The sequence below is a fragment of the Astatotilapia calliptera genome, chromosome 10 (genome assembly GCF_964374335.1).
Source record: "Astatotilapia calliptera chromosome 10, fAstCal68.1, whole genome shotgun sequence".
NCBI classification, from domain to species: domain Eukaryota; kingdom Metazoa; phylum Chordata; class Actinopteri; order Cichliformes; family Cichlidae; genus Astatotilapia; species Astatotilapia calliptera.
The window spans coordinates 33499708-33525368 of record NC_137431.1 but is presented as its reverse complement, the minus strand read 5'-3'; the positions used below and the strand labels follow the sequence as shown (position 1 = coordinate 33525368).

The following is a 25661-nucleotide window of genomic DNA, read 5'->3' as shown; positions in this document are numbered from 1 at the left end:
GTGTGTGTGTGTGTGTTTAAATGATTAACCTTTACAGTCTCTAAGGCTTGTAAACGAGGGCGCTCATATCTGCAGAAAAACTTCAACAGCGAGGCGGAAATCCTGCCGCAGACATTATTTTAGTTTCATCTCACTGACGAATGAACGAGTCTCTGGCTGTCTTTAGCATGACAGCTTTCCACATGTAACTGGAGGTGTACTTACACGACGAGCTTTTACTCTGAGTACTCAAAGTGCTTTCACACTGTTTTCTCCGTGTTAAGTGTGAAATGCTGAACAGCTGAGCATCGCTGAAACACCACCGTCTGCCCGAGTGCTGTTACAGTGTTGAACCACAAAGAACTAAAACAGCTCTCACAGAAAAAAATCAGTAATGAGCATGTTTTACAGTGACCTTTGACCTTTGTTTGTAACGTAGCAGTTACCACACTGAGTGTATAAATCCCTCGAACCTGCTCTCATTATAATATATAAAAATATAAGTTATGTTACTGAACATTTTTTGTCAGTTCAATTAATATAATCATGATAGTATGGGCAAAACATTAGGAACACCTTGCTGCTGCAGGCGTTTCTTTGACTTGTAGCATATTTTGCAGTTTGTTTGTCGCCTGCTTCCCTTCTTCCTCCAGCTCGCTTCTGCAGTGTTGGGGAGTAACATGTGTTTAAAATACAAAATATGAGTAACTGTATTCAGTTACCGTTTAAAAAGGTGGTAATCAGAATACAGTTACTTTGTTGAAATAAAGGCGGTCTTTCCTGTTTCATATGTTCGGCTATGCCGTCTCTATTTTTGGTGATTCCACGCCGGTGGAAACCCAAACACACATTAAGAGGCTCTAATGTCTGTGTCTCAATCTCGCGGCTCATGTCACCTCTACTTGCGGCTGCACAATGACGTGAAGAAACATTTTTAAAAAGTGTTATTCAAAAAAAGATTTAATATGAAGGCAACAGGCAGAGTGTTACAGGCATAGCATGTATGAAGCATGTAAATATAATAATAACCACTGACGAGCCCAGCTGTAAGTAAGCTGTTAAGACTCGACTGTACGCTGTGTTCGTGTTTTCCTCTGAAACAATAAGCTCCGTTGCAGCAGCCTTTCAACGCCTCTCTCTGTCTCTCACTAGCAAACTTGACCCAGACAACAAAGTTAAGCTAGTTTTCAGCTACAAGCCCGACACAAGCCCGACGTATCAGCCAGAGGTCCCTTTACTACGGTTCGGAGCCGCGGACCTGTTTTATATACGCGAGGAATAGTTTTCTATACGAGATCTCAAAGTCAAAAACCAACAGACTTAAAAACTCCTTTGTCCCACACGCCATCAGACTGTTTAACTCCTCACTGGAGGGGAGAGGGAGGGGAGACAGGGGGACAAGGGAGGGGGGAACAACTGAGTTGTAGGTGCTTTTCTACACTGTGCAATATTTGTTTTTTGTTTTGTCTTTTTTTTTCTTATATTCGACTGTGCAAAAATCACTGTGCAATATACTCACTCAATCCTATTTATCCATATTGTATATTCTGTATCTATATATGTGTATATATGGTGTATTTATGCTTATATCCTTACTCTCATTCCCCTTAATGTATCTGTAACATGGAACTTCTTACGGTGCTTTGCTACTGGAAACTGAATTTCCCGGAGGAACCCACCCGAGGGATTAATAAAGTTTCATCTAATCGCTGCAAAAAGTGCAGCCTTACCTAATGTCCACCTACTGTTACTCATTTATATTAAGATTTAAACATCTGGTTGGTGTTGGTGTGGAGAGTAGCCTTCAGTAATAGTAATAAATCACACAGCAATGGGACATTCATGTAGTTGTAAAAAGCTTGATAATATATTAAGTAATCCAAAGTATTCGGAATACGTTACATTTTGGGGCATGTAATCTGTAATCTGTAGTGGAATACATTTTAAAAGTAACCTTCTTAAAACTGCTCATCGACTTGTCCTGGTGTTAAAAGTCGCGCTCAGTCACAGGTGCAGTCTGGGTAAATAGTGGTGGAGGGGGTGAGGGGCAGGAAGAGCGGGCCGTTAGCATGCTTTAGCAGAATTTGCATTTTCAGCAGGCAGCAGCTCAGAGGTGTGAGTCCTTCTCGGTCATCCCAGGGTCATGACCTTTAACCTCCCCCCAGGTGAGCCGAGGCTGGGTGTGCAGTAGGACACGGGTTAATAGTGCTGTTAAAGAAACCGTAGAGACGATTACAAAGCAAACAGTGACTCTTGTCACTCTTTCATCAGCCCGCTCTCATATGACCTGATTAAGAGGACAGCAGAGACCCCAGTTACACGTTATTAATTACAAACACCTGTCAGAGTGAGGTCGACAGGTGTTTGTCCCTCCGGGGTAAGTCAGATCGAACCTCATGCAGGGAGGGCCTCAGTGAGCTAATCAAATATGAAAACACACATAAATCAACTAATTGGCGAAGTCGAGCTGTGGGATGGGCCGCTTTGATGGAGCAAACGAGCGTGTTTGTTCTTGAACTTCAGTCGCCACATTTCCACACCACTTAGGCGGCTCGTCATTGATCGAGGTCAGGACTAAATGCTGGACTCCTGCACCTACATTGTCTTTTAGTTACTGGTTAGAGAGATATTGTTGGCAGCTATGGATAAATGAATGCACCAGTAAATGCAGTGTGAGCCAGCTGTGTCCTAAAGCTCATGAACATGTGTAACTGCAGATATCATGACCCCGCTACCTGGGTCAAAAACAATGCTGACAGTGAAGGTCAAATGCGGAACAAAGAAAACTGAGGGCAGGATATTATTCGGTCCAAACATCACCTGGGCCCAGAAAGTGAAGCCAGTGTGGAAATGCCTAAAACATGCATTCTATCTAACGACCAGCAGGGGGCAAACCAACTCTGATTGTATAGAAGTCTATGAGAAAACGACCCCACTCATCAGATGAACGATCATCCCAGAAAACACCTCCCTGATGAGGTTACTGCATCACGCACTAGTTTCAAATGTTACTGAATAAAACATGATGATAATTTTGTAAATGATGGCACAGGGAGGGATGCTTTGGCCAGCATCTAGTGGCCTGTCAAAGGTACTGCACTTTGGTTTCAGGCTCAAAATCTAAACTGAATCAAACTTTGTGCTTGTTAAAAGATAACTGAGAATGATGCTGTGGTATTCAAAGTGTGCTTTTCTGTTTGCTCGTCTGTCTTTCTCTTTTTGCTGATGTGAGTGTAAAGTCTGTGCAGGAGTAAAGTCTGGGAAGCATGAGCTCTGCAAACACTCAAAGAAATGATTCACAGAAAACTGAAACCTGCAGGCAGAGCAACAACACAATGTGATGATCTCTGTGATTGCAGCTCCCCGTACATATAAAACATTAAGATGATTGAGGATATAATCCGAACACGAGTGTCATATAAAATTATACAAGGAGCGATGAACTCCAAACGCCCCATGACTTCCTTTTACTTTTTTTGCTGGTTAACTATTGACTGTGTTTAACAGCCTGGAGGCCGAAGAGGAAGAAACACAGAGCTGAAACTCTTAGAGAAGGGAAAGCAAAATAATTCATCATTATTTAACTCACAGGTTTTGATGCTAATGTTTGGTCTCTGTTATTAAAGCTCAAAGTGTTAGCATATAAATGGTTTCAGGGTAAATACAGGTCATGGTTTGGTAGGATGAAACCTTGGCAGCACAAGTCAGCCAGCCTCAAAAAAGACTCACTGTAATTGTGATAATTACAGTTAATGGTAAAAACTGGATGTATGACAAAGTCTTTAAAGATTATGAGCTAAAAAATGAGTCCGACAAAATTTCGATTATGCTACAAAAAGTCAAAATCATGAGAAACTAATTATGAGATAAACTGCTGACAGTAACAAAGTTTACATTCTCAAGTGTGCAGAGAAAAAAATGTAAAAGTCAAAATGAAATCTAAAAACTAATTATTCCATTTTTTTTTTACCTGAGAGAACATGAAAACTTCCAGTATGAGTCTCAGTTAATGCGTTTGCCTGTGTGATGTAAGGACACTGGTACAGGTCCTGCTGCTCAGATGTTCAAACAACAGATTAGACAATGAAAACCATCGAATCCTGACTTTAGAGAAGCTGGAGGAAGCGTTTAACATTTGTGCTTTAAAAATGAATGAAATATTTCCTTTTTTAAATTTTTGTCTGAATGTTTAAAAAGTGGGTCAAATTATGTGTTTGAGTTTTCAGAATAAAATGAACGAGACAAAGAAGAAGACTCTGTGTTTCTTCAGCTGTTACCAAACATGAACTTGGACGGGAACAAGGTTCTACAAAGCTGTGTTGAAACCTCCGACACTATCGAGGGGACGAAGGTTAATGAGGGGGAAAGGTGAGGCGGGTGGGACTCACGCTAACCTGCAGTTAAACTAAGATCTATAAACTGCAGGTAAAAGCAGGTGAGAGGTGCTCAAAGAGTTCAGAGAGTCAGTACAGCAGAGAAAAGGGTTAACGTGTAAAGTGTGTGTGTGGTTCTATTACAGTAATTATCATCATTATCATTACGAGTTGGTGCTTTTCATTGTGGTCCATCTTTGCTTTTGCTGCTAATGTGAGACACAGCCGTTTAGCTCTTTCATATAGCCATGTTGTATATTACACATACAACATTAGCAAGAACACCAACAATCAGTTTCCTATGAGCATCACTTGGAGAGGCTGGAGAGGAAGAACTGCCTTGAGACGTGTTATGATGTGATAAAAGATATAATGTAACACATTTGTAAGGTGTTACATTGAACACTGGATATGCAGCATTTTAATACAACACAACAGTTTATAATATAACACGCTATGCTAACACTGAATACTCTCTAACATATTTATTTTACCCCATTTTATCTGTGACACTGTTACAGTATAACAGGATACAATATGACACAACAACACTGCTGAAGAATCTGAAACACTGTAAACATTTCATGTGATACATATATAATATATATATATTTACAATAACCGACGTTCAAAAAGTGTGAAATATCAAATATATGTTTAAACTGTAATCATATATCATTGTATACTTCCTGCTCATGAGAACAAAAAACATACAAACCAGACATCTACATGGTTAGTCACAGCTAGGTGCTCAGACAGCTGCAGCTGCCATTATTTTAATGGAAACTCAGAGATGATAAGCCAAACACAGCATGAGAAGTTGATGCCAGGCTGAGCCTACCTGTGGCCTAATCGGCTGATACCTGTAACAGTCAAATAAGCGCCGTGCTGGAGCCTGACTGTATGACCTTCATTTTGGTTGTCGTGTTATTTATTGACTGCTTTACGTTCGATATTTATGACTTCAGGCCTGAATACAGTGCATTGTCCTTCTGACAGGAGCTTCTTCCTTTTTCCCACAGCAGCTAACAGTAAGTAAATAAGGAAGAAGTGCATGATGGGAAGTATGAGCAGCAGTTAGTTTCAAAGACTCAAATATGAAAACTGCAGTTATGAGAACATAACATTTTCGCCCAAACATCAGATCCGACACCAGACGAACTCTGAATGAGAGCGAGAGCTTCAGTCGTCAACGATTCACACGTCGCATTTAAATATAAACACGTGGACGCCATGTTGGTCTCTGAGCTGCTGCTGAGACATGAAACATTTAAAAATCTTCACACATGCAATAATAAATAAACCAAATATAAAAACTGTCGACTTTATTCCGTGTTTATCAGCTGCGATACATTCTTGGAATATCTTTTATATGCAGGTGTGTGTTTGTGTCTGTGACTCAGAGCAGCACAGAATCAGTGTTTGTGGTTTTTATGTTGTTTTTTCCAACATAAAATGATTTTTGCTGTAATTCTGTTATTGCCTTTATTGTGCTTCGAGTAGACCACACTGCTCTACATATTCCTCCTCACTGTTTGACTTTTGAGGTTTATTTTATAAGTTTTGTAGTAGTTTAGTCTTAAATCATAAACTATAATTTTTTATAACTTTATACAGCAATAATTTGTGGTCTCCTATAAAAAACAGTGCCGGCACGCTGCTGCAGTGTATATGACTCTCACATTAAAGGCAGTAAAATCCTAATAAATGGCTGTGAATCATGTAGACACAACAATATTATAAACTTCACTTAAATGAAATTGTTGAGCAGATAAGGGGACACACTTAAGCGTCGTCTATCTGATGTAGGCTAATGGGGCTGCGCTCGTTTACTGTATGATGAGCTATAATTGGAGACAACAATGTGTCTGACTGATAGACTCCAATCACTGTTCATAAAACCGCTCGTTTCACCTGAAGACAGAAACACAGACAGTAAATGAAACGATATAAACTATAACAATCTGCCACTGTTTCTTTTTTTAGCGAGTTTAAGAGTTTGTTCTGTAATAATATTGAATGTGTAGCAGATATATGTGTATGTCTTTATGTGAATCTAAGTGTAACTATGAATCTGCTGTTTACTTTATGTTTGTATTTCAAATTCCTTTTTGAGTTTGACGTTTATTTTTCTCTATTAAATATTTGTGTTTTTTCCTGAATTTTAAAATTGGGTCAGAAATTATTATTGATTTTTTTTTTTTGATTTTTTTTTGTCTTGAAACCAACATATTTATTTTCTCTGTTTTTCTATTTTGTATTTGTGATCAATTTTATTTTTAAGTGTTGTTTTATGTTATTCTTTGTGTGTTTTCCTGAATTTTCACGTATATTTATTCAGTTTTTAAAATTGTATTTGCCCTTACATTAATCCTATAATCTTCATTTCTTCATGTTTTTTGTAAATTTATTTGCTGACGGATTAAACTGGGAACATTTTCTCAGTTATTCTTCATACATTTTGTTTTTTTGGTCTTACACTCAGTAGATGAGACTGAATTATCATGTGATTTTATGTTTTTGTTAATGTTTCTGTACAAACATGTGTAAAAGTAATGTAGTGAAAACACACACACACGCACACACACACGCACACACACACACACACACGCGCACACACACACGCACACACACACGCGCGCACACACACACACGCACACACGCACACACACACACGCACACACACACACACACGCACACACACGCACACACACACACACACGCACACACACACACGCACACACTCCGTGTTGAGAATATCATCGGATGCGTTTCACGGAGCTGCTTCGGGGGAATACCGGTAGTCCCCATCATGTCTTCAGTATTATCTTACCTTTACAGCGCACTACCGTTCCTGCACTGCTCCTTTACGACTCCACTGTTTATCCACAATCAATGCGGCCAATACAGGGGCGTATTAGGGGCAGTAAGTATATTGTAAATGAAAGTTTATGGTAAAATGGCCCATAAACACGCGGCTGTATAAGTCTGGATGAGCTGCTGTGAGAGACGACTCCCTGAAGGATTATAGACGCTGGCGAGAGGCTGAGAGTTATTTGCTTGTTTTGTTGTCTTTTGTTGCCTCTGCTGACAGAACGATGCAGTAAACATCTTTCACTTGCTGCAAATGTTTAAATTCGCCATCATCGAGTCGTTTCATCAGCGTTAAGCCTCGCTTGAAGACTTTCAGTGCGAAGTCGCCGTCGGCCTCCCGCCTGACGGATTTGTTCAAGGTCAGCACTGTGCGGTCTCTCTGGCAGCCATTTTGTTTAGAAGAGATAAAACGTGTCCTGAAATGGCCGCCACCCCGCTCAGATCATGACGTTGTCACTGGTGATCGGAGGCGTCTCTTCTCAAACACACCAACCGTCACCAGGAAGCGCAGAACAGAGCTGATAGCGTGTTGCCACAGAGCTGAAAGCTCGTTTGGAAACAAATGAAAACGAGAGAAAAAAAAAGTTACGTAAGTTCAGGCCTCGCTGTCGTCCGCAGCCTCGGCCTTTCAAGTCCTCTGACTCGCTGCCAGGTGAACATTTGACCTCAGTGATAACAGACGAGGATGTCGTTCCTCATTAAAAGAGCTCACAAACAGCAGTCGGCCACCAGGCCTCCGTCATAAAAACACTCCTCCCCAGTGAATAGTTTCACACTCTTTAGGTAGAAAATCATGTGGTGGAGCTGCGTTCTCAGCTCAGTCATTTTAGTCTTCGGCTCGCCTACCTTTGCATGATGTGCAGCTAAGAATAATAATAATGAATCTTCTGCTGGTTCTTGTCTCAAACAAGCTAACATAGCTGCTTTCTTCTGATTGGCCAGCTTCCACAAGCCTACAGAGGGGCATTTTTCACCCTTTAATATGAGCCACAAACAGTTTTTATTATTATTAGTTTTTGTTATTTAAAGAAGTTTAGTCTGAGCAGGAGTCAAGAAATGCTCCGCGTCCACACTCTCGTTTTCAGTCGTTTTCATCCGCACTGAAAATGCTGTTCCTGTGCTGCACATGGATGAAACGTAAGACGATTCGACCTGCGTCACTTCTGTCTGCCGTTTATTTACTTTCCAGCTCTTTGGAGCGTCGCGGCAAAATGTCGAGGAAAAGCACCGGGTTTTATCTGGAGCTTGTACAAACTGATATTGATCTTTAATCTTTAATAGGGTTGTCAAAACTGAGCACAAACAAAAGAACTGCTGTACAATGCTGTCCGCCATCTTAGTTGAATTGGTCACATGACTGGATCATATGACTAAAAGGTGTCATCATTTTCGAAAGCCTCCGTTTCTGCTGTCCACACTGCGATGTGAAAACGGCGTGGTTAGGCTAACATAAACACCTTCTATCACAGGCAAGATGGAGAAGGAAGATTGAAACTGCCAAAAACAGACCAGCAGGCTCGGGCGAAGAAGTGTTCCTGCACGCCGCTGTGGGTTAGTCCTGATCCCGAGCTTCACACTGGAACATTTCCCAGCTGACAGTTCTCAACATGTGGAGTAAAATTACATTTTAAATTTAACTGAGTTTTATTTATACAGCACTAAAGGCGCCTCAATGTGCTTTTTATTCAGAATCAGAATACTTGTAAAGTAGACCCTATATATATGACCCCCTATGAGCAGCACTTTGGTGACAGTGGGAAGGAAAAACTCCCTTTTAACAGGAAGAAACCTCCAGCAGAACTAACTCTTCCTCCCACATGTGCTTTTTATTCAGAATCAGAATACTTGTAAAGTAGACCCTATATATATGACCCCCTATGAGCAGCACTTTGGTGACAGTGGGAAGGAAAAACTCCCTTTTAACAGGAAGAAACCTCCAGCAGAACTAACTCTTCCTCCCACTGTCTTATTTTCTTTCACTTTGAGCAGATCCAGTCACATGACTGCACGTCTGCTTTACATTTGCCCATTTCCATCTTTATTATCCCTTAAAGCTGAAACAGTGGACGTGGCCCTCATCAGGCTTCAGGCACAGTTTGGATGTCTGCATCTCCACATGTCCAGACTGTGGCGGTGAATCCTCCACTGATATCAGAGCTCATCGTGCGTCCTCAACAAACATTTCTGTGTCTCTGTGGTGAAGCCATTTTTATGGCGTCCACACCCTAATAAACTTTATGGCAGTGAAGAGGCAGCGGCCGAGCAGCTCTGCTCTCATTACCCTCTGTTTACCTAAAAATGAGACACCGCCACAGCTGTTGCTATTAACAACACGGATCCACTCACTTTCTTCCTTTACAGAAGAAAAACACTTGTAAACACGGATGAATCTTTTCACCGTAGATTTAGAAAGCTTTGAATCGTTGTGTGATTGTTGTATACAGCCGGCCTGCTCATTCACCTCTGAGTTTATCTTTCATCTGATCACTTTTATTAGCCTGTAAAACATGCAATTATGAAAGTTTGTGTTGCATTTACCCCTTTCCTGTTCAAATACAAAGGTGTTTTCAGTGCAGAGACAGTCACAACACAAACGAGCTGCCACGCAGCGCTTAGGTTTGCTTGGATTCACATTTCATCAAACTGGTGCTGTTACATATCATTCAGTTTGTACCTCATTATACATTATATATATATTGCATCTTTACAGCCGCCTTCAAAAAGCAGCTCTGGTCTCTGCGGTTTCCTCTTTCAAGGGTTCATTTTTACTGCATTGTTTAAATTCTCAATGCAGTACTCATTGCATCATGGGGATTCCCATGATGCAATGAGTATTTCTTCTTCAGTCACCTTTCTCACTCACTATGTGTTAATAGACCTCTCTGCATTGAATCATACTTGTTATTAATCTCTGTCTCTGTCTTCCTTCTCTCACCACAACCAATCACAGCAGATGGCCCCGCCCCTCCCTGAGCCTGGTTCTGCTGGAGGTTTCTTCCTGTTAAAAGGGAGTTTTTCCTTCCCGCTGTCGCCAAAGTGCTGCTCATAGGGGGTCATATGATTGTTGGGTTTTCTCTGTATATATTATTGTAGGGTCTACCTTACAATACCTTACCTTGAGGCGACTGTTGTTGTGATTTGGTGCTGTATAAATAAAATTTAATTGTACTAAGGATTAAAGTTTGCGTTATTAGGGGCGTGGCCTCTTTAACTGAAAGGTGTATGACACAGGTGGCTGCTGCTGGCTGAAATTTTAGGATTTTAATTTAGATGTTACTGAACACTAATTAGCATGGATCTGTGTGATGCTAGCATACAGTCTATGGATGCAGCTTGATAACCAAGCCGGCCAGCATCAGCTGATAATAACACTCCACTCTGTCATCCAGATGTGGTCACCTCTGGCTCTGAAAACCCACCATGGTGTCAGTTGCTCTAGTTGAGGCTTCAGAGTTGGATGCTGCAAATGAGTGTACATAATCAGGGTGGCTACATCCATCGTTTCTACACCCTCTGTGGCTGTGGTTACAAGATACTGTAGTTCTGAAAAGTCTTTATTATGTCAGATTCCTGTCATGGCAGAAACAACATAGCTTTGTGTGATTTAACATTTACCGCTACCTTTGTCATCCGAAGGTGAAAGCTGCCTGTTAAAAGAGTAAAACCTAAAGTGTAGTGGGTGTCCACACTTACATCGACTTATTATTGACATTGTATGTTTTTGTTGGCTGTGTCACAGTGAATCATGTCATGTGTGGGCACAGTCCTATGTACTCTCATTCCAATACTGTAAAACAGTAAGACATTAACTCGGGTTCTTTTTATTTATGTTATTGTGACATCTTATTTATATCCATTATAACAAAGTAAAGTGACTGCCCTCTGTTGTGCAATGACAAATCAGATAATCAGATGATTATCTATTGTTGTCTTTGGTCTATTTCTCTTTGCAAATGACCAGGATATAAGTCTGCTAAATTTTAAGGAAATGTTTTATTTTCGACTACCTGTGTTACTGTTGGTCTCCCACTATTGATGCATGGACTAACATAACACTAACAACAGGATAGACCCCGAGTTCTAAAAATCTGGTAATAAAACACTTATTTGAAGGTAATTTAGGGTAATTTTACATAGATTTGGCAGCTAGACAGTAAAATCAGAATTGACATTTCATTAATTAACTATGACTGAATGATTTTAGGCGTGTTGTTTAAAATCTCTACTAAAGTCCTTTGAAGAGATCATCATTCTGCAGCGGGCAGAAAAGCTTATTGATCCACTGCAATTTGCATACAGGCCTTGTAGTGGCATTCAAGATCACGTTATTAAATTCCCTGTATCATAATACTATCCAGCCACATCTTTAGCTGATAAGCTTCTTAACCCATTTAAACTTGATTTTAATCTTCTCAGATCTCAGTGTGTGAGAGTCAACGGCTGTTTTCAGCTGAATTCTTCTACTGGTTCACCACAGGGATGTTGTCTCTCTCCCATATTATATATTTTGTACACTAATGAGTGTCGCAGTACACAGGCTAACAGGCATTTCACTGGTGTGATCAGTCATTTTTAAAGATTAACACCCTGAAAACTAAGGACCCCATCCTGGATCCCCCCCTCCCCCCATCGTGCACTATCAGTAGTAAATGGTGCAAACATTGAACTGGTGGATAGTTCTAAGTATTTGTGGGTAGTTCTCAATAAGGCTCTGTGCTTTGAGCCACATTTTACTGCTACAGTGAAAAAGGGCCAACAACGACTGTACTTTTTAAGGAGATTGATAAAACTTGGGCTGTTCTTTTTTTTATATAATACAATGTATGTCTTGAATATGAGATTGTTTGCTAGAGTGCACTAGGAGTCTGGCTGCAGCATTTCGTATCATTTTTTCGTACTGCAGTTTATCATGAGTGAACTAAGTGGAGCTGGGACTGTCTGTTATCTCTCCTGAATTATAAGTGAACTTGCTGTTGATTTCTTCCCTGATAAACTTAACTGTCTTCTTCAGAAGAACTGCTGTTGGCATGCTCACTACTCTGTAATAAGGTATATTTTTATTACATTGCAGAATGACTGGCCTTTATTGCTTTGCATGCCATTACTTAGACTTTCAATTCTTTTTAGAGTCATAATAACAATTTTGAGATGCTGATTGGAGAAAAGATAAAATATGCCGTCAGTTATCCAGTGTTTTTGTTCAGTGCAAGATGGCAAAATCTGCATTTCCTTAAATCTGCTGTTATTAATCATTTTAACATTGATTAAAAAAAACTGTTTGCCTCTGTATTTTTGCACATTAGCACAAAACAAATGTTGATGTTACACTCATTATAATACCTTCTTACACCAATGGAAAAATACAAAATGATTATCATAATTAATATTCCTGTTGACATTGTTGTGATTTATGCTTTACGTTGCAATTCAAGTTGATTTTTCAAGCAAAGATGCCAGCTAGACCACTTAGAATTCCTCTCAGTGACTTAATAATCTTGATTAACTGTGGAAGTGAACACTTAACATCACTTTGTTTGGTGAGTGTGACAGTCGCACAAACCTCACAGCAGAAATAAACATATTTAAAGCCCACTACAAAAAGCAGCTTTGGTCGCTCCATTCATAACATCTTTATGGGAAGAAGTTATTATGTATGTTTGTATGCTCCCTATCTCCTCCTAGACAATCGTAATGAAGCTTTGCGACATTGTCAGTGCCAGCGTCTGTTTGGCATATACAAATATTTTGTACAGTTCCTACTACTATATATGTATTTGCACATTTGAAGGTTCAACTTAGCCCTGAATAGTGACCTCATGACTGACTTCACCTCACATTTGCTGACAATTAGTATTTGTTGCTGTGTTCATTTAGTTAGTGCATATTCTGCATTTATTATGCTGCTGATTGTTGATCAAGCTGTTGAAAGAAGCCACCATAAAATGCTTAAAGTCTAGAAAACAGGGAACCACAGCAGAAAACAACGACGCTGGTATAAGAGGACAAGGTTTGGGTGAGCATCATCATGTCACAACGTAACTCTTTGGATATTAAATCTTCTATATCAATGTATCATGATGTTACAACATGTATCTATATTATTTTAATACATTCTTCATTTTACATATTTATATTGTTCAACATATGACATCTAACAGATTTATTACAGTCTTACAATCAGTATTGCTCTAGTAAATCTCCCAGGATACTGAACTTATGAAATTCTGTGTAAAACATCATCTACTCGTGGCCTCAAGTTCAAGATAGCTCTTTACCTGTCACCATTATCACCACACACACACACACACACACACACACACACACACACACACACACACACACACACACACACACACACACACACACACTGCTGATAGTCTCTATCAGAGCTAAGATAGGAACGTTGTTGAAGGCAAAATGATCTGAGAAGGACAAAGGTCCAAGTATGGACGCACAAACACACACACAGCAGATAGCAGGATACTGTGCTCTGTTTGCCTAGTGTTCCTCTCTGCCCTTTGGACACCACACCTCAACTGCTGGATCAGTTAGCAAATACGTGTGTGTGTGTGTGCACGCAACTATGTTGGCTTTGAGACCCGAGTTTACCACTTGACCCTGAAAGATGGTTATTAAACTACAATGATAACCTAAAGCACAAAGGGATTTGGATGGAGTGGGTGCACTCTGACCATTGTGTGGACGTCCTTCTGAACCGAAAAGTATACCTCATCCAGTTTTCCTTTCCACAGTAATAAGAATGCAAAAGCTGGATACCAAAACTAAAGCTGTACATTGTGGAAGAACGAAGCCCCGGTGTCCAGGTTGGTTGTGAACATCAACACATGGAAGATTTTCAATAATGTCGCCTCACCAACATTCATCCAAAGTCTGCAAGGACGATGTTTACTCATCAGCTCTAATTATTATTTAATGTTGTGATAAATTGTTTTAAATGCTGCTTATCCGAGTCAGCTTCCTTTATTTTTGTTGGTGCTCAACCTGCAATTTAAATCCTTTTAAACTGAAGGAAATCAAACATGTTGGATGTTCTTTTAACATACTCAAGACCTCCCAGTTTCTGTTTTATAGGGGGAGCCTGTAATTTGATTTTGTTCTCTAGTTTGGATCTTGGTACTGGACAATACAATTACACAAACTTTCCTTAGAGTCAAGGAACCTAAAATACTTAAAAGCTAGATTTCACAACATGTGGAATTCCTCAGGGCTCCGTCATTGGGCCTGCTTTATTTAATACGCACACTTAGATTGGGTGGGATTTAGGTCAGAAAGAGGCTCTATGCAGGTGAAAAATATTATTTTATAAAAATATTATAAAAATAATATTTTTCTTGTGGTATTTTTCATATTCACATCTGTTGTAGTTGCAGGTGCCATCGAGAGAGGGTGTCCCGTTGTAAATATTTAATATTGATTAACTGAACTGAAAGACCCGAATAAATCTAGAAGCACCCTGCAGTCTTTTTCAGTACAGCCTTACTGTAATACATGTTTGTTTGATTGTTGCCTTCAAACACTTCTACACATTCAGGAGTTAAGCAACCAAACTTAGCACACAGGTAGATCTTCAGCCCCTGAAGGTTGTTATTCATATCAGATATTACATAATCATCGCATTGCATAGTAACAACCTACGAATGAGCTAAGAAGACCCACGTGTGCATTTCAAAACTTCTAACACCTATGAAGAGCATTACATGATTTTATTTTCATAATATTGATGTCTTATGACCACATCACAGCAACCTAACAACAAACTAAAACCACAGGCGAAACACTGCTGTAGCGTGGATGTGTACCAGTGAGGTTTAAAAGAAGTGAAATTACTTTCTTGTGATCAGCTGCAGCCCATCATGTTACACCCAGTTATTTATCAGTGGTGTTGACTGCACAAGACTTTTGCTCTTTGACTTCAGCTTTAAAGCAGCCCTTCCTCCCAGTCAACATCCAGGAAAAAAACGACAGCAGTTCTGCCAAGAAGCACTGCCTCGAGGACAAACTCCACTGTAACACTCGGGCGTTCTGTTTAGTCTGGAAAATACATTTCTTTAACATTATGCTGCTTTTCTAATTATGTGAATGAAAAAAAGAGATCATCAACCTCTTATGATAAAGCTTTTCCTTTTTAATAAAAATTACATTTGAAAATATACATGTGATAAAGTCTGACAGGTGAGATCATAAACATTTACAAGACATTCACTGTATGTAGAGCAGAACAACAAAAAAGATTTGACTGATTTTACTCACTCATACCACTGCTTCACTCATCCATGTGCCACTAAATAGGTTTACAAGCACTAAAGTAACCAGATTAGTGAAAGTAGTCCCATCTGGGCCTTATTCTGGAGGGATGTAGCTTCCTGTTCTGATATCATGTTAGTATTTTGTCTGTTGAAGTCGACCGAAAAACAGCTTTTTCTCACAGTGTCTCAGTTTAATAGTCTAAAGTCAAGTAAAATCCTTGCAACTTCTGAAATGTGAGGACTTAAAAGTTTTTGTTTTTGTCACGTATCATTCTAAAGTGAACAATTTCATTAAAAAAGAGAAAAATAACCCACTCAGTGCTGGAAACCAGCTCCAGGTGCTGCAGTGACCAGGAAAATCAGGTTTAACTACCATACACAGAAACCAGGATTGCTACTTTCACAGCTTTATCCATTACAATCAGCATTACTGTAACCTGGCTGACTAAATCTCTGTCACCTGAAGAAGATCCTGAGTGAACTGAAGACACTGGGCCTTTAATATGCTAACAGGTGATCTGCTGGACCCGTTTCACATTACAAACATGTTGCTTTAACCCTTTGGGCCACCAGCCAGTAAAACAACAAGAAAAGCAATCAGTTCATGCTTCTGTTTGCTTCCAGAGACTTTGGGGTACAAGTTTAAAGTGGACCCATTTCATCTGCAGTGGTAGATGTTCATGTTAAACATGGACACCGTCAGCAGGCTACCAATCAGAAGAAAGTGTGCTTTAAAGTTGGAGGGCACTGCACCAAGGCCAATCGGGAATCATTGTTATGAGCCCTTAATGAAGAAAAGCTCTAACAGAGCTCGAGAATAAAACATGGAGCTGGAAATGAACATAATCCACTTTAACGAGACAAAACACACCCAACCAAAAAACAAACAAATTACAGGATCTATTTAGAACATTGGGTGGCGTCACTTCAGTGACTTTCTTATATCTTAAAAAGAAAAACACACTTAATTTAGTAAAGAGTAAGGAATCCAAGGCTTCAGTGAAACAACAGTGCAAAGACCCTGAAGAGACTTATGAATGCTAGATTTGTTTTGAGTAGTAAAACATGAGCTGATCACATGATGCAAAAAGAGTGAATCAGGGTCAGTTTGATGACATCTGAGCTGATGTGAGGCTAAGAACCAAACCCCATGAAACAAAGGTTTCTGTTGAAGTGGGCACCAATGCCTACGGAAGTCTCATTTAACCTTCTCATGTACAAAGCTCAAGTCTTAAATAAAGACAAAACTTTCCTGGTTGAAAAATCAGTTCAAAATATAAAAAAATATTTGATTTTTTTAAGAAGCACGTGGACATAGAAATGTCTCAGGACGAGTTATTCCACTAACATGTTAAAAAGAAACATCCAAAAATCCAGAATCTGCTCTCAAAATCAGAATTTCATCCTGTGTGTCACATCTAAATCTCCTGAAATATTGATGGATGGCAAATTTAAATAAATGGTTACTTCTTGGTATAACTGACTGAATATGAAACTCTGAAAGACTACAAGTGTCTCAGAATTTGGAGTCCAAAGTAAACACATTTGATTCTACTCAAGCAGCTTGTAAAAACTTTTCTATAACTACTTAATTTCCAGCTTTAAATTAATTGAACAGGCTGAAAGTAGATGGTCCCTAAAAATCACCATGAAGAAAGCTGCAGAAAGACATGCAAACACTTAAGCTAATAGTTTTCTACAGTTGTCCACGTTGAGTTCTACATGTTGTGAGTCGTGAACTTCCCTGAGCTCAATATCTGGACTTTGTCCACTGTGTTTGAAAATTCCCAATTTCCAGCTTCAATTAAATGCAGCATTAAACTGGGTGACACTAAAAATGGACTCAAACTAAAGGAGCACTTCCTTTTAAGCAATCATGGTGCCATATTCATGCATTCAAAAACATAGTTTTTGAAAAAAGATAGTTTTTGAATTCACAAGCCAAGTTCAGCAGCAGCTCTGGCTCGAGGGTTTTAAGCTCACACAAAAAAGTTGTCATATTTAAATTAGCACGAAATCCGAGACAGTTTTATGATCAGTAACATCGGGGCTGTCGCTGTGAGGAACACCAGCTGTTTCCACACCTTGTTAGTTCATGCTACACTCATAACATTTATAGTTTAGTGTTTGGATCAAATAAGAAGATTTCACTCTAACAACATTGAAACAATATTAAATTGAAAACAAACTTCTACAAACTTAATATAATTTGAAAATACCCTCTTTAAAGTATATTTAGTGTTAAAAAACGACTGTTTTCCACACTGACGGTACAGTTTGTATCCTGTATCTTCCTGCTGCAGCTCTTCATAGAGCTAAATGAAATATTTAAAACACTATACTCACGAATATTTCACAAAAAGAAAGAAAGAAAAAGGAGAGAGACTATTCTGTGTGAGAAGACAATGCACACAAAGTCAGCATTATATTTAGTACCTCTGTTATTTTACTCGGGCTTTTGTTTAAAGAGTTTGAAAAAACTTGTTTTATAAATATCAATTTGCAGTGATGAGCTCAACAGCATCTGTCACAGGTGAAAAATGTGTTTTTCCCCAAATACAGAGCTCCACCCACCACAAAGTTAGTCTTGGACATCGAATGGTTGTCCTTTAATGACTGACCAATCCTTCGACAGATGGAAATCACCTGCAGAGATTCCTTTTTGTTCAGATCCAATCACAACAGGGAATTATTTGATGGACTGGAAGTTGTTAGCAAAATGTCTCATTGAGATTTCTCTGATTTTCAGTGAACTTTAGCTTTAAGAAGGCAAACAGCAATGTGCAGGATGAATGTCTCAGTCTGTAGTTCAGGATTTTTAGTCCACATCCCGAAGTCAGTGTCCAATAAAACATCGTCCTCAGTACTCCTCTTTGATGTTCAGAGCTAGAGAAGGAGACACCAGCCCGTTGCTCCCACTGCTACTTGTCACCATCGCGACGTTGCTGCTCCCGTTTGCATGGAGGCCATTGCCTCCACCTCCTCCGCCGCTGCCGTTACTGCCGGTGGGAGGGGTTGGCGTAGTGGTTGAGGAAGCCGGCTGTTGGAGTTTCTTCTTGTTGATCTTGCGCTCCTTTGCTCGCCGGTTCTGAAACCAAATCTTTACCTGGGATAGAAAAAAGGTCGGACATTGTTTACAGATTAACATGAATTATTCAAACACTTCCAACTACTGCACGTTTTTTTCAGTAACATATTATTGTTTCTGCACGATCAGTAAGAATTTGAACTAATTTGAGATCTAACTTATAATTAGTGACAGCAGTCTGAGCTCTGAAACCTAAGATTACGTTTGGGAAAAAACAAACAGTTCTTCAGTCTTTGTTCTCTGATTGCAGACACTCTACGAGCATCGCAATTGAGGACTTTAACAGTGTTAAAGGCTTCGTTCTTTTTGCTTAACCCTGGAGAACCCATGGGGTCAAATTTGACCCCATGGGTTCTCCAGGGTTAAAGGAACTCGTCTAACGTCTAAGCTACAGGAGATGCCAGAATTAAAAAAAACAAAACACCCCCCACCCAAAAAAACCTGCCCAATGGTCAGAAGCCTCTCTGAGTGTCTCTACATCCATACTGCTTTTGAAAACTGCAGTTTTTTTCCTTTTTAAATTGGATCCAGTCTGACTAATTAATCACCGAATGTATGCAGATGATACAGTCGGTTTTGTGTATATCAGTTCTGAACAATAAGCATTATTTACAGGCTAAAGATCCAGATGTGACACCTTACTAGTGTTTGCCTTAGTGTCAAGAAATGAAGAAGTGCATTAATAAATCCCCTCCTACCCAGTATCCTCCCAGTGCCGAGATAAATGCGAGGGTTTATTGACTTCACCTTTAAGTTGTGCAGTTAAAACAAAGGAGAATCTCAATTGTTTTCTTCATACTTGACAAAATCTATATTTTGACATAATGTCAGTGCAAAAAACCATCGTGTTAGTTTAAAAGGACAATCAAATATTTCAGTGGTCTTTCTCAGTAACAGGACAAAACATTTAGCTTTTGTGTACCTGTCTCTCTGACAGACTGAGTGCCGTGGCAAGCTCCGCCTTCCTTCTGATGGTGATGTATTTGCTGTAGTGAAACTCCTTCTCGAGCTCGAGCCGCTGGTGGTCGGTGTAAACCACTCGGTATTTGTCTTTAGTTCGTGTCTTTCCATCTGTAAAACAGAAACAAAACATTTTTTAAAACTTTTTATATGAAAAGCTGAAGTCTCTTCTGCAGGATGCGCCCCCTGCAGGTAATCACTGCAAAGTTAAAGGGGGCTCACGTCAGTTTAACTTTTCTCGCTGCATCACTCAGCTCATGCTGGATTTGTGCAATGTCAGCTGAATTTCTGAAGCAGTTTTAGCAGAAAGATGAATAATTTAGCTACAATTAGCCAAGCTACAACATATATTTACTTGTCAAGTAATCACATTACAACTACTCCAAGTCCCATAAAAGCATATTACTCTGTTAGAGGCTATTCCTCTACATAAGCAGTGTGCACTGAAGTCATAATTTATATGGCTTCAGTGCACACAGGACATCTCACACCTCCATGTTTAATCATCTGCTTCAGCTACACAAAAATCACACCATCTATTAGTGTGTAAAAGTGTGAATGAAGCGTATGTAGTGGAAGCATTTTATATTATGTGCTATAAACCTGTGAGACAAACTGCTGTAACCCTGATGGAGCTGCGTGTTCTTACCATGACTCCTGCATTCAAATTGACTCCCCGCCTCGGCTGCATTTGCATAAAACAGAGCCCTATCTGCTTTTATTCCTTTATGGTCCCGGAGTTCGTGTGTTACTGTGAACGCTGAAAATGAAACGAGCTGTTCAAACATTCAGTTAAATATTAAACTTTGAAAATTGGTTGTATACTACACTGTTCCCCCACCTTAACTCAGGTGCCTACATTACCCACAATGCAAGTGGACTCCCAAAACACCCAAGAGCTTAAAGAGTGCTTTTAACCAATAAGTCAATGGATCCCATGAATAACTCACACAGTTAGCTTATTTATTTGCAAACACTTCATATTATGCAATGCATTATTTATGTTATTATTTTCAAAAAAGAAAAAGAAAAAACCCCTGAAATGATTCACTCTTATGTAAAAAGATTACACAACACAATAGTTGTTGATGTGTCTCAGAATCAGGACAAAAAGATCAAAGGTTTGAGTTTTGTATGTCGACCTCGAACACCTCGTGACACCTGCTGTGAGAAAAGCACAGTGAAATGTAATCAGTCGTGTTTAGGCAGTAAAGCCTGGTTCCTTTTAGTCAACACAAATATACTCTGTTACCTACATTTGTTACTTTGTTACTTTAACTGTCAAGAAATACATAAATCTTAAGGTCGTGCTGTCTGTTATGAAAAATGATGTATTCATATCTAGGAACTGTGGTGGAGGGGGAAAGAAAAAGAAATCAAACATTTTCATTGATGGATTTTGAGAGAATGGGCCCTGACGGAGGGTGAAAAACAAAAGCCCCCAAACCTCCTGAAGATTAAACCAGAGACTGAAAGTCATGCCAAAGACAGATTAGAATTTGTCTCTTTGCGATTTTCCATTTCTATGTGAATGTATGTGTGCACATAACAGCAAGACGGTTGTGTTAAGGTTAATTAAAAAGGCCTTCATGGCTCTTTAACACGCTCTGATTCAATATTAACACTAAACACACAACAGCTCAATAAGCAGCGTGCCACCCCCGTCTGTGCTCTAATCGCTCACCGGGGCGAATTAAAACTCAAACATTTTAGTTTGAGAGGGAACATCTGTCTGAACTTTAGAGTTTCTGCTTCATTTGTTGGAAAGTAAAAACCAACAGTTTGATTCTCCTTCAGCTGATAAAGAGCCGAGAGAGCGGAGACGCTAATGAAGGAGCGTAAATCAAAAAGACAGAGAGGTTTACTCACGGCACAGACTGAGCCAAAGATGGGCTTTCAGAGGCACCGACAGCTAAAACTGATGAGCAAATACAAGAAAAATAAGGACTTTTTGCTCATTTCCTAATTTCTGCTTTAACGAAACCTGGTTCTGAGTCCATGTGTGCTTCTTGTGGATGTTAACTCACAGTTATGAGACGTTGTATCTACAACAGGGAAACTGATATGACTCTAAACAATATGGAAATGTTGGAAAAAGCAAACGAGTCCAGGTCTGTTTTTGAAGGACAATCCACACAAACACTAAACATTCACTCTAAACTTACAGCCAATAAGAGAAAAGTACTGCATTTTATTTTACAGCTTCTATTGCAGAGTTACAGCTGATTACCAGGAGTAAATGTGCAGCTCTTTACTGTATTCTTACATCTTATTATTAACAGTAAATTCCTGCAAATGATGACCTCATCGTTAAATGCTCTAATGCGTGTTTTCCCATGCAGCAGTTTACTATAAAACTACAGCTGAATACAGCTCAGATTTCACTCCAAACACCCGTCGAGACTCCGTGGATGTAAACCACTATTTTATTGTCATAAAAGTCAACATGCATAGAGAAGAGTCTTGCGTTTAAGCGCCGCACGCAGCCGTAAAACATGAAAATACAAAGAGTACGGGAATAAAACAGCTCCCCAAGTCTCACCCAATAAAAACAGAAGCAGTAAATTATAATAATAAGAGTACAAAACTAAATATTCACATCCACAATAGAGTAGAAGATGAAATTAACTTAACCAGTACCTAGTTCATATACTCAGAGAATGAAATGAGATCTAGTGGAGGAATATAAGATTCACCTGACTGTTTGTTATCCCCTCTCTGTCACTGGCAGAGTCGAAGCGTGAGGTCATTTTTAGTGGTTTCTCCTGTATGTCATGTGCACCTCCAGTTTTGGGATGTTCTTACTGACAAAAATGTTGACTCTTGCAGGATGGCGGTTAATCAGATGTTAGTCTCACTGATGATTTTAGCTTTAAATACATCTGAAAACAGCATCATCTGCATCAAACTACTGTTCTTTGGGCTTTTTTTAGCTTTTGAAAAAAGCCCAAAGTTACTTGCCAACAGCTGCAACTCTCACTCACCTAAATCTTTCTTTACCGACCTGCACAGCTGCAGACTTCCTGCGGTGGCGGCAGGTCGACAGAGGCCGACTGTTACCTTTGAGTTGGCTTCATGTTCAGAAACACCTGATAGTCCGGCTCTAGCTCCCCAAAGAAAGATGCTTTATCCTCTAACATTACTTATTTATTTCTCATTTATATGTAAAATGAAAAACACATATTTAAGTTAAAAGATAATAGAGACTATAATTATTAATTTTTTTTACCAGAATCTATCAAAATCAGAGAGCTGTGTTCAGGCTTTTCTTTGTGATGTCTCTAAACCTCTATATTAACAGGACCCTTTACGATAAAGAGTTTTTAAAAGGCTGCAAAACAATTATCCAATATAAAGTAATAAATGATGTTTAAAGTCTGTTGCAGTGCCACTTTTCATGTATATGAAATAGGGAATCGGGCTCCCTACAGAACGTTTTCTACACCAGATTCATGCATTTTTTATTAAACATTTTAATCACCTGTGGCCCCCGCCTCCCCCGTTCTGTGCCACCCTGCTGTAAAATTCCTGGATACACCCCTGCTTAAAATGGACGGTGGTTAACCTCTTACTGACCTCTCATCTCTGCAGGTTTCTAACAAATCCTTTTTCATGTCCATCACAAATGCAACTTCAGGTCATTTCAGGGAAATAAAGCTGAAGGTAGTTTTTAGCAGGTGTGTGAAACACAGGGCGTATCCCAAACACTCAGGCAGATCTTACTGACCCTGTATTATTTTATATTAGGAAGTAAGATTAAAAAAAGAAAAGGAAACTCCTCCCGTGCACCAGTCAATCCTGCTGTTCAGTTTGATTCACTGATTTTATTGCTTTTAATTATTATCACTAAAAAACGCATTATGAAGCAAGGCTGAAGTTATTTAACAATCATTTCTTTAGAGCTGATAAGATGTTTTGTGACATGTAAGAGCTGCAGAAACCGCGGAGCCTGAGCCAAATTCACACTTCCCACTTCAAAGTGGGAACTATCTTGTCGGCTCTTGTTTTCTCCGCCCAGGGACAAGCGGAGGACAAAGGCCGAGCTCAGCCTGCCCGGAGTCACGACCAGCGGGGCGCATTTACATTACAAGGCTTCAAACCGGCTTCACACGTTTGATCCGGAGACAGGCCGGGACCCGGTGGGAACGCTTCAGCCGTCATGTCCTGACAGCTGCACCAACTCATTCTGCAGGTTCAAACCTCCACGACGAATAAACATCGAGTACCAGTCAAAATCGGTGCAAAGAAGTGAAACGTGAAGAAAAGGTTTCAAAAATACTCTGAATGGGACGAATGGAAATATTGGGCAAGAAATTTAAAATAAAATAGCGGCAGGAAATCAAATTAAGCCGAACTGAGGTGAAGCTGCGTGACATGGTGATATATGGAGCTTTTAATCTGAAAGTCTGAAGGAAACCAAATCATTAAAATAATGACAGCGGTTTAAAATAAATACATAAATAGAGCGTCAGTGATGAGGTTCAAATTTAAATTAATTAAATTAAGTTCCAAAGTGACGACGATTACATCCAGATAATAAAATAAAAAACGATCTGGGAAATTATTCAGGAATAAATCTGCATAAGTAAAAGGGGAAAACGGAATTTAAGTAAATATAAAATTTAAGCCTTACAAAAGTCAATTATGCGGATTAATAACGTTTAAATCATTTTTTACTGTGAGCACGAGTGGCTACATGCAGCTTATTTAGAATATGTATGAAAGGAAAAGAAACCATTATCAGGATCATTGCTGCTGAACTTTAAAGAGTCAAAAGGAGGGGCTCGTTTGTCGTTAACCAAACTTCATCTCAGGCCGATCAATCGATTATAAGCGTGTTTCGTGCCGGGCGGCCGCTATCTCCAACCTGAGTACACATGTGCAGACATTTGAGTATCACTGCGTCTCATATCAGCCTCATATTAAAATGTCAAACAGACTGTTGGAGCTCGGTTTGCTTCAGGAATAAAATAAACCACAAGCAGCTGAAAAGTGACGAGTAAGCGGTTAAAGGCGAAACCATGAGCGGGTTAAAGGTAAAAACCTGGCTATTGTTGGGGTGTTCGTTAGCAGGTACATCAGCGGCATTAAGAGGGAACAGGTGTGGGGTTCTTACTGGGGTTGCTGGGCGGCGCGGAGGTGCGGATCCACTCGTACGGGGTCCTCCTCCGCGGGGAGCCGGGGGACAGTGGCCCCGCGGAGGCGTTCAGGGAGGCGGGGATCAGCGCAGGCGGCTGGCCGGGGAACTCCGTGGGCCCGAATCCGAGGGTGGTGCCCACCGCACCGGTCACGGCGGAGGCCGCGGGAGGCGCGTAGGGATGCGAGGACCAGTCGTCCCGCGCGGGCGGAGGAGGCGGGTATGCCGGGCTCCAGCCACCGGCCGCCGGCGGGGCTTGCTGGGCCGGGTGTTGCTCGTTGCCGATGCCGTGGTGGTGGTGGTGGTAGGAGGCGAAGTCCGGGTACTGCGGGGGGGCGGGCACCGAGAAGTTCTGCGGGCTGAGACTCAGGCCCGGGTGGCGCGTGACCGGGTTCTGGTGCGGGTACATGGCGGGGTCCTTGTCCAGCTGCAGGTAGCTCACGTACATCTTTCCAGGTGAGGGGACTCCCTCAGCATACTGCGGATCCAGCCTGCCTCTCTCACCTGGTCTGCAGGTAAACTTCAATCTCTGAGTGCGCGCGTGTCTACCTGTCCACACCTCCACCTGCTCGCGCGCTCTCTCTCTCTCTCTGTGCCGTCTCCATCAGCTGCCCGTTAAAAACTGCAGCAGTCACATGTTCACTTTTATTGCTCTTATCTCCCTCCCTCACCTCTCCTCACCACCCTTACACGCTGCCTCTCTTCCTCTCGCGCTCTTCTTCCTCTCTTCACTTCCACCCACTCCTGCTCTTCCTCCTCACATCATCCTCGTTATTTTAAAACTAAAACCTCTTTCTGAATTAAACCCTGATAAAAACTGAGACTCCACAGCAGGTTTTTCCCACACTCACCTCCGCCTCCTCCCGTCCCAGGCTCCTCTCTATCGGCCTCCATTTGCATGACAGTCCGCTGCTGGACTTCAAAGGCCTCCATCAAAGGGACGGAGACCATCCGACAAAATGATAGAAAACAGCTAATATGTC

The 25661-nt window shown here is 40.4% G+C and overlaps 1 protein-coding gene across 2 annotated transcripts; it reads right to left on the bottom strand.

Moving 5' to 3' along the window:
* Positions 1-15351: 15351 nt before the first annotated feature.
* LOC113030132 (homeobox protein CDX-1-like) lies at positions 15352-25432 on the bottom strand. 2 transcript variants are annotated; one of them, XM_026181295.2, is made up of 4 exons: positions 24658-25432; positions 20191-20301; positions 19504-19652; positions 15352-18599 (listed from the first exon to the last, which is right to left on the bottom strand). In XM_026181295.2, exons 1-4 carry the CDS (start codon positions 25124-25126, stop codon positions 18354-18356), a joined length of 975 nt encoding a protein of 324 aa, XP_026037080.2. In that variant the 5' UTR covers positions 25127-25432; the 3' UTR covers positions 15352-18353. The 2 variants fall into 2 exon arrangements, with proteins under 2 accessions (XP_026037080.2, XP_026037081.2); XM_026181296.2 differs by lacking the exon at positions 20191-20301.
* Between the last annotated feature and the right edge of the window lie 229 nt (positions 25433-25661).

Excerpts from the sequence above, each read along its gene's own strand:
- LOC113030132 (XM_026181295.2), bottom strand. The coding sequence starts at position 25,126 with ATGTACGTGAGCTACCTGCAGCTGGACAAGGACCCCGCCATGTACCCG. Across the intron at positions 19,653-20,190 it reads ATTTGAATGCAGGAGTCATG|ATGGAAAGACACGAACTAAA; the intron begins GTAAGAACACGC and ends TCTGTTTTACAG. Across the intron at positions 18,600-19,503 it reads TCAGTCTGTCAGAGAGACAG|GTAAAGATTTGGTTTCAGAA; the intron begins GTACACAAAAGC and ends TTTCTATCCCAG.